This window comes from Poecilia latipinna, unplaced genomic scaffold (genome assembly GCF_001443285.1).
Source record: "Poecilia latipinna isolate Pla-1442-1.1 unplaced genomic scaffold, P_latipinna-1.0 Scaffold106, whole genome shotgun sequence".
In the NCBI taxonomy this organism is placed as follows: domain Eukaryota; kingdom Metazoa; phylum Chordata; class Actinopteri; order Cyprinodontiformes; family Poeciliidae; genus Poecilia; species Poecilia latipinna.
The window spans coordinates 93,533-101,387 of NW_015112722.1; the positions used below are offsets into that span (position 1 = coordinate 93,533).

A 7,855-nucleotide genomic window follows, 5' to 3' on the forward strand; every position below is an offset into this window, starting at 1 on the left:
ATATATATATATATATATAGATCTTGAGGCAAAGACCTTTTTTTGGCAGTTTGGCATTTGCCTGCAGCTCTTTCTTTTTCTTTTTCTCAGCATGATATTAGCAGAAACATTGCCATCTAGTGGTGACGGCCTGCATTCACACTTTTTCCTCATAATCCTTAATAATATAGGGACAGTGAAGACTAGACTGAGGTTAGCTGTGCACATTTGAAACTTTTGTCCGTATCTAAGAGCTCTTTTAAGACTAGTGAAATGTGCCTGCTAGTCAACAATGTAGCTGTTTATTCTGCAACATATATCACACTTTAAATGTTATAACCCACTCATTCCTCTGAGGTGTGGAATGAGTTCAGGTATTGTTTTTGATGCCTATGTGCGTTTCTTCTTTTGTGGTGTTGCTAACAGATTATTTCTATATTTTCACTTACTATACAGCGCTTTGTTTGTGACCATTTTAGTCAGTAAAAAACGTTTAGTACAAGAATAAATCATTCATGCAGTCCATCAGTCAGGCCGGTTGGTGGCGGTAGTGAGCCTTTAAGTTTGTTCTGCGATCAGAGGAGGAAGCAAGGGTATCCGTGGCAACAGCACAGGAAGTGTCGCGCGACAGTTTAAAAATTGTATCAAATTTTCGTTAGCTTTTCTGTTATGCTTATATCCGCGTAAAATCTCCTTTTCCTGCTCATTGTTACTTTACATCGATAATTACATTTTTTTTTCTAGGTTTAATTTGCCCTAAAGCCCAAAGCAGAGGTGTGAAGCAGTGGAGGGTCGCGCTAGGTTTGTTGTTTTTTGTAACGCTTCTCAGCTAATTTCCTGTCTGAGCAATGCTTCTGAGAACGGGGCGTCCGCAGCAGCAGCAACCCAAAGGGAAACGACTCATTCGCCCTAAGAAGGCAGCAGCTCCCAAGAAAGACTGGGTGGTAAGTAGCACGGATTATTTAATTAATCAGGGATTAAAGATATCAACTTCTGTTTGCTTTGAGCTCTCTCTGAAAACGAGAGGATAGTCATTTCGATGCAGTCTATTCACAGAAAACATTGTAAAATTTCAAGCGTACAGTTTTAGGAAGGCAAATTCCACACCCATTATTTATTAAAGTGAAGCGAAAATGGAGACGCTCATAAATAAATATCTTAGAGCCACCGTGATTCGAACAAACATGTTGCGTTCATTTTTGTGTCACTTTATCAGTCTCTCATTGAGTTGCGGAGATACTTTACACTTGAGGTAAATGGGATTTTTATACCAGACCTTTTTTTTAAATACACTTGAGCTTAGATTTAGATGTCAGAATGTGATCCTTTTTATGACTGGATATGTAGAACCTCACAACTTTTGTTGCACTAATATCATCAAGACCTACAATCATGTTTTTATTTTTCATATTTTGCTGGACAACTTTATTTTAAAATCTAATCATTGACCTTTTCGTTTCAGAGCACTGTCAATGATCTCTCTGTGCACAAGCTGACTTCTGCTGAGCTGGTAAGATCTTTTATTTATAACAACTTTTTTTATGAGGGGAAAATATCATAGTGTGAATTATGTACATAAGAATCTGGCTGCAGATATGTTGGTTAGCTGCATAAAGGACTTCTTCCTTGGCTACGGTGCATAAAAAAAGCATTCACACCTTGGATGTGTTGCTCTTTTATTGGTTGTAGAAATCAGTCAACAAAATTTGGCTTTTTTTTTCTTTTCTTTTTTTTTTTGTTTAAAAAATCCTTTAATGCCAATGTGAAAATCGATTTCTTTGAAACTAACGACAATTAAATACTTATTTTATTTAAAATATTTGTAAGTGCATAAATATTCACCCTCATCAAGTCAGTATTTAGTAGATTCACCTCTGGCTGCAGCTGCAACATGGAGCCTGTATAGATAGATCTCAATCAGGCTTGCATGTCTGGATGTGACTTTTTATTTTTCTCCGCCTAAGTGTCATCGACATGAGATCCACAAGTCTCACAATAAAGCTGCAGCTCACTGGGAGCTCAGAGAGAAAGCCCTGAAACGTCGTCTCAGACACGCCGGCGGCTCCCCAGGCCTGGACCACACCAGCCTCAGCATCATCAGAGACGTGTGTGAAATGAATAACCTGGGTTTCCTTTTTAGTTTCCCACACAGTTTCAAGCACAGCTCACTGGGGGAATGGTGATGTGTTGCTGCAGGTTTTCTCTGAACAGCCGCTGCTGCACGATGCGCTGGCCCAGTCTGACAGAGCCTTGGCTGTGGTCAAGGACCTGTTTGGAGACGCTCCACGACGGCAGACTGGTGAATGTTTCTACATGAACTCTCTGAGATTATATTCATTTGTTTCTAGAATATTTGTCTCTTTAGATGTCTCCTTCAGCTGTATAGTTATTGCTACATGTGTACATCTGCAGGGCACCCCAGCGTGACTGTGGCTCCAAACTGTGACTCTGACTCAGAACTGCCTGTTCTCCAGAGACCTGATCCTCCAACCCAACTGTCCCTCCTCAGCCAATCCATAATGGATCAAGAGGTATGAAATGATGACACTTTATTACCTTTCAGATTTCCCTAAGAGGTTATGATGGCATTTTTATAGGCAAAATTGTTATTTTTTTTTTCAGGCACTTAATGAAGTAGAAGTTTCAAGGGAAGATGTCAGAGATGAGGATCTGTCAAGCAGTTCAGGGAGTCGTTTCATCAGAAGGTATTAATCCATTCACCAACAGCCTATTATTATTAAATTACTGCAGTCAGAGGTTCACATCTTCATCTGCATTGTTAAACTTGGGTTTAATTAATCTGAAATGTTCCCATTTAAATGACTATTAAGCAGTTTAGATGAATTTATATGTGATGATTGATATAGTTTTAAATAAAAGTTTGATGTTCTTTCCTGTGATTTAAGACTGGTGGTTATTGCATTACCCATTCACAAGTGAAAAAAAAAAAAAAAAACAGCTTAAAATGTGATAATGTTAATGTCAATCATTGCACAATTATTGTGTTTACAGGACAAATATAAGGAAAACAAAAACTCTGACGAGAGCGACACAGAAACAGAAAGGTCATCGTCTCGGGTCTCATGCAGGAGGTAAAGAAAACATCCCTGTGACCCCCATCAGATCAGGCAGAGCACCTGACCCAACTGGTAAGCTTCATCCAGATGTTCTGTTTAATTGACTGAAGTTTGAGAGAAAGACTCATCCAGCCTTTTTCCTTTCCAGCTCTCAACGCCACGGCAGCTGTTAAGCGTTTTCTGACCAAACAGCGTCCATCAGATCAAAACGAGGAAGAGGCTTCTGTCCTGGTTTCTCAGGTTCTGAATGCTGAACTTCCTTCACGCCAGTCAGGTAATATCTTCTAGAAGCTAATTTTGTTTAATTTATTTATTTATTTATTTTATCTTGAATGAATTATTCAATAATTGAATTCTAGTGTTTCCAAAACGGTCCCACATTTCAAATTTTTCTCAGGAAGAATAAGAAAACACACTGAGAGGACCAGGAAGGGCGCCTGTCGGGCCTTGGAGCTGGACGGCTCCTCAGTTGCGTCTCTTAGTGGAGACCAGTCCAGCCTGGGCCTGCTGCAGGACATGTTGGGCCAAGTCAAGGCGGACTTGGACACAATGAGTTCTGATACAGCACCTGAATCAACAGGGAGTCTGGAACCCAGTGGAAGACAAGGTCTTACCGGATTCTCTGTTGCCTTGGTCTCCACGATTGGACGCTTGGTCCAGCTCCTCAGAAAGGTATTTTTATTGTAGACTAATTAAGCAATTTGAATGTTGAATTATTTGTCTTTTTTCATTAAAGCCAGTTTCTATCGGTCATGGTGTTTATTTTCCCACACCTGGTATAGATCAAAGTGATTGAGGTACTAAAGCTCAGAAAAATTGTTGGCAATAATGCCACGATGGGAAAACAGAGAAAGTGGTACAAAAAAAACTCAAAGCTGATATTGTCATGGCAACAACATTTTGTAATGGAGTGATGCAAAGTGGTTTCAGGGTTTAGTTCTGCTTCAAGGTGAATCTCTGCCCCAGTGTCAAGTCTGTTGCAGCTTCGAACAGGTTTTCTTTCTTGTTTTATTTTTTATTTTTTTACCAGACTTCCATAAAAAGCAGATTTGGGGAAACGGTGACTAATTATTGTCAGATTTCACGTCTTCAATCTTTCATTATTTCCTTCTCTGCCTCCTTTCTGTCAGAGAGAAGCTGAAGCTCAGAAAGAAGCAGAGGAACGGCGGCGACTGCAGGAGGAGCTGAAGGAGCATCGAGGGCTTATGGACGCTCTGACAGCTGAAACCATGACCCTGAGAGAAGAGGGCGCCGCCCTGCAGGTGAGGCTGAGTGTGGTGTCCTGTCTGGAGTGATCAATCATGGCATTCAGATGAGATGTCAGTCCTCAGTATTTAGTCACTCTTTCTGTCTGTCGTTGAACTGACCAGACGGGGCTTCAGCAGCGGACAGCAGATCTGGAGCAGAAGCTGGATTCTGTGGTCCTTTTGATGGGTGGACTGGGATTACTGGGAGAACAGACAAAACCAAGCAGAGACTCCGGTGGAAGAGTGTCCCAGTCCTGTGGTATAAATCAGATGAATTTGGTTGCGCAGATTTTCTGTATTTTGATCGTAAGGCGATGATAATGAATTATTGGTGTGCAGTTTGTCGGTCTGCTGGTGGAGATGAGAAGACACAACAAACTAGAGTTTCTCCTGCTGTCCTTCTTTCCCCGCCTCAACAATGTGACAACTGGCAACAAAGTCCTGGTGAGTTTCCGGAAGCATTAATTAATCTGTCTTCATTTTAATAATAATAAAAAAAAAAGATAAATTTTATTCCTTGCCTTCTTCTCCAGGAGGTCATGCGTTACCTCTGCAGCGACGCCTTTCCCCGTCAGACACCCAGCGTTCCCGTGAAAACGTCCAGTCTCGCGTCTCCACCTCCGGTCTCACGAGACGTCGGTCTGTCTCCTCGTCGTCACTGCCCTCTAATGAGCCCGCCCTCCTTCCCTCCCCTGCAGCCATGCTGGCTGAGATTACTGAGCTGAAAAGGCAGAACGACCTGATCAAGGCTCAGCTCAGCCAGGCAAAGAGCCTCGGGTCGGGGGACGCGGGATTGGCCGACGGCCGCAACGAGTGGAGCAAGTCGGGTCCAGCCAGCGGCGCTGGAGAGAGGAAGATGACCGTCCAGCACCTTCAGTCTCCAGAGGGAACGTCTTCAGCTTCTCAGGTGAGAAGTTTGATTGATCGCTGATTGGTCGCTAAAAGGAAATTAGATAAACCTTTAAAAGTAATCGTTCTCATTTATAATATTTTAAATATTCTTTCATATCAAAACTGCTGTGCTAATTTTCACAACATAATCAGCAGCAATAAAAGTTGGGTATTGTGACAAAATTAGTTAAAATTCAAATTCCATCAAGTTAATGAAAATGTAAAAAAAACAATCTGCAGACCTCATTGTTTAGAATAAATAAGCTTTAAAAAACTGATCTCAAGATTGCCTTAATTCTGTATAGTACTGGTATATATGACGGACTATTAGCTTTTTTTACTGGAAAAGTAATATTTGCTTCATGATGACAATATAGTAAGAAAGCGTAGAAAAATACTTGCATTCCTTCTTTATTTATACTTTTTTTGGCTTGATAGTTCAATCCACTAGTCAGTCGTCCATTCATCAGTTCATCCGATTTTGCATCCCTTCTTTCTTATCTGCTGTAGTGTGTGCAGGTTTTGAGTCTAAAGCCTGTATTTATCTTCAAATATTGCCTATTTGAAGAAACATGAGAGAGAACTCTGGGCATTTCAATATATGAAAGGGAAAGAATTTGAACGTGAAAACACACCAGAGCCATGTTGATCTCTGTTCAGGCAGTGTCCTCCAGCACTCCGAGCGTGGAACAGCGCCTCCTGGAGCTCAACAGGCAGAGCGCGGCAGCCAGGAGTCGACTGCTGGAGCTGATCGAGCAGCAGAAGCAAAGCGCTTCGCTCAGAATCTCCCCATCCGCCTCCCCCATCCCGTCCTCAGCCGTCAGCCCGAATGCGGCAGGTACGATGAGTGAGAGAAGCGTGCTGCTCTGCGCCTCTACTTTTTCAACGAATTAAAAGAAGAGTTTGATTTTCAGCTGGAGGACAGAGCTCAGAGGAGACGGTGCTGCCGCCTGAAAGGGAGTTTGGGTCTCATCGACAGTGAGTGGCTGAGCCGATTTAGAGGAAATCTACACCCTGTACGCACGCAGCATGATTTACTGCCATCTTTGTTGCAGATATGCTGGTTCTGATGCATCCAACAGTTTGAGTTTTGAGAGCAAGACTGGAGAAATAAAGGTGCAGACTGATAAACGTCATGTTATATCCACGTTCTCAATCTACGACGCTGTTAGATCAACTTAATCTTTTTCTCTTTCCTCAGCACAACGAGAAACGGCAAGAACGAGAAGGATGGTTTTCTCTGGTCGCTCACACCAGGTGACACGAGGGAAAAGATTAAGTGAACCTGACAAAAATGAATGTTTTTATTCTATTTTTCAACCAAATAGTTTTAGTGCATTTTTTATTCCTGCAGTTTATATGTTGACTGTATGAAAAGTTTTATTTTCTGTGAGGAGTTCACAACTTTTTATTTACATTTTTTTCACCAGAGTTAATTGAGCTGAGCAGCCTGGTTGTTACATAGCAGTAAAACTAAAGTAAACATGTATGAGTGACATGAAGCCAGACTGCTTTGTATGGTTAAGTTTAGCTTACTAACCATTTAGACAATATTTCCACTCAACAGTTTGTTTTTACGGTCTTACTGCTTTTTCATTTTATTTGTGTTCAATATTTACAATTATCTTGCAAAAATGATTTATTTAAAACTAACTGATCAAAGTCATGAGGATCAAATAGCTGTTTATCTAGCACGTCTTGCAAAGGTGCTTTATCCGTTACCACTGAACGTTTGTCATTAGTTTCCAACCACAGTCTTGTATTAGGATTTCATATGATCTCAAGATCTCAAAAAAAAACAAAAAAAAAACGTATTCTTTTCCCATAAAGTCTTTAAAATTGTGGAAATTTGATTAGATCATTTTCCAACTTTTTAAGTATGGAAAACTGAGAAGTAAGTCTGGCTTGAGTTTCCACACTCTGTTCTTTATTTCATGTTTCAAACGATACAATGAATCATTTCTGGAGAACAACTGTTATTTATTTATTTTTTGGTTTATATTTAGGTGACTCTTCCTTGACCTTATTATTTGTCACAAAGTTTTTATGTGATTTGTTCAGTCCACCCAGTTTCAGAAATTTTACTGAGTGAAGCTTTTTTTTTTTCATTCATTCTTTTTTTTTTTTTTTTTTTTTTTTTTTTTTTTTTTTTTTTTTTTTTTTTGCTCTCAGATCTGGGTTTTTAATGAGACATGAACCTGGTTTACAAAATAAAGGTATAAAATATTACAAAATCCGATTTCACGAGTCTCCTAATCATTGTAGTCCAGATTATCTAGTCCAGATTCTAGAAGTCTAATTCTTCTAGATTTTAAAATGGAGCTGATCCGTTTCACCAGGAACTAAAAACAAAATAGTCCTTGAGTCAGGAACTCGTTCCATGATCGGAAGAATGTGGGAAAATTCAACTGCATAAAATTTATTAAATAAAATACTTTGTGGTTGTAATACAACATCGGCGCTGTATGGGAGACTGGGCCAATAATCGGTGAATGATTTATTGTAGTCATTACTTTTTCTCCAGCAGTTCTTTTACAGTTCATTTGAGCATTTTCTGTTTATCGGTTTTGTCTTTGGCTGCTGACTCGACTCAGTTCACGTTTTGTATGTTCAGGGTGAGGAGGTGCAGCTTACTTGGCAGTCAGCAGGTGGCACTGCAGA

General features: G+C 40.3%; 1 protein-coding gene across 3 annotated transcripts; it reads left to right on the forward strand.

The window, feature by feature from the left end:
• Positions 1 to 113: 113 nt before the first annotated feature.
• spice1 (spindle and centriole associated protein 1) lies at positions 114 to 6,993 on the forward strand. Of its 3 annotated transcripts, none has more exons than XM_015027735.1 (17): positions 114 to 923; positions 1,442 to 1,489; positions 1,944 to 2,084; positions 2,176 to 2,278; positions 2,392 to 2,510; positions 2,602 to 2,684; positions 2,992 to 3,128; positions 3,205 to 3,330; positions 3,454 to 3,728; positions 4,187 to 4,318; positions 4,439 to 4,562; positions 4,643 to 4,747; positions 4,837 to 5,210; positions 5,855 to 6,032; positions 6,109 to 6,172; positions 6,250 to 6,310; positions 6,396 to 6,993. In XM_015027735.1, the coding sequence occupies exons 1-17, from the start codon at positions 828 to 830 to the stop codon at positions 6,453 to 6,455; spliced, it is 2,226 nt and encodes a 741-aa protein (XP_014883221.1). In that variant the 5' UTR covers positions 114 to 827; the 3' UTR covers positions 6,456 to 6,993. The 3 variants fall into 3 exon arrangements, with proteins under 3 accessions (XP_014883221.1, XP_014883222.1, XP_014883220.1); XM_015027736.1 differs by having other exon boundaries at positions 4,442 to 4,562; XM_015027734.1 differs by having other exon boundaries at positions 115 to 923; positions 4,427 to 4,562.
• The last annotated feature ends 862 nt before the right edge of the window (positions 6,994 to 7,855 follow it).

Excerpts from the sequence above, each read along its gene's own strand:
- spice1 (XM_015027734.1), top strand. The coding sequence starts at position 828 with ATGCTTCTGAGAACGGGGCGTCCGCAGCAGCAGCAACCCAAAGGGAAA. Across the intron at positions 3,331-3,453 it reads ACTTCCTTCACGCCAGTCAG|GAAGAATAAGAAAACACACT; the intron begins GTAATATCTTCT and ends AATTTTTCTCAG. Across the intron at positions 4,319-4,426 it reads AAGAGGGCGCCGCCCTGCAG|ACGGGGCTTCAGCAGCGGAC; the intron begins GTGAGGCTGAGT and ends TGAACTGACCAG.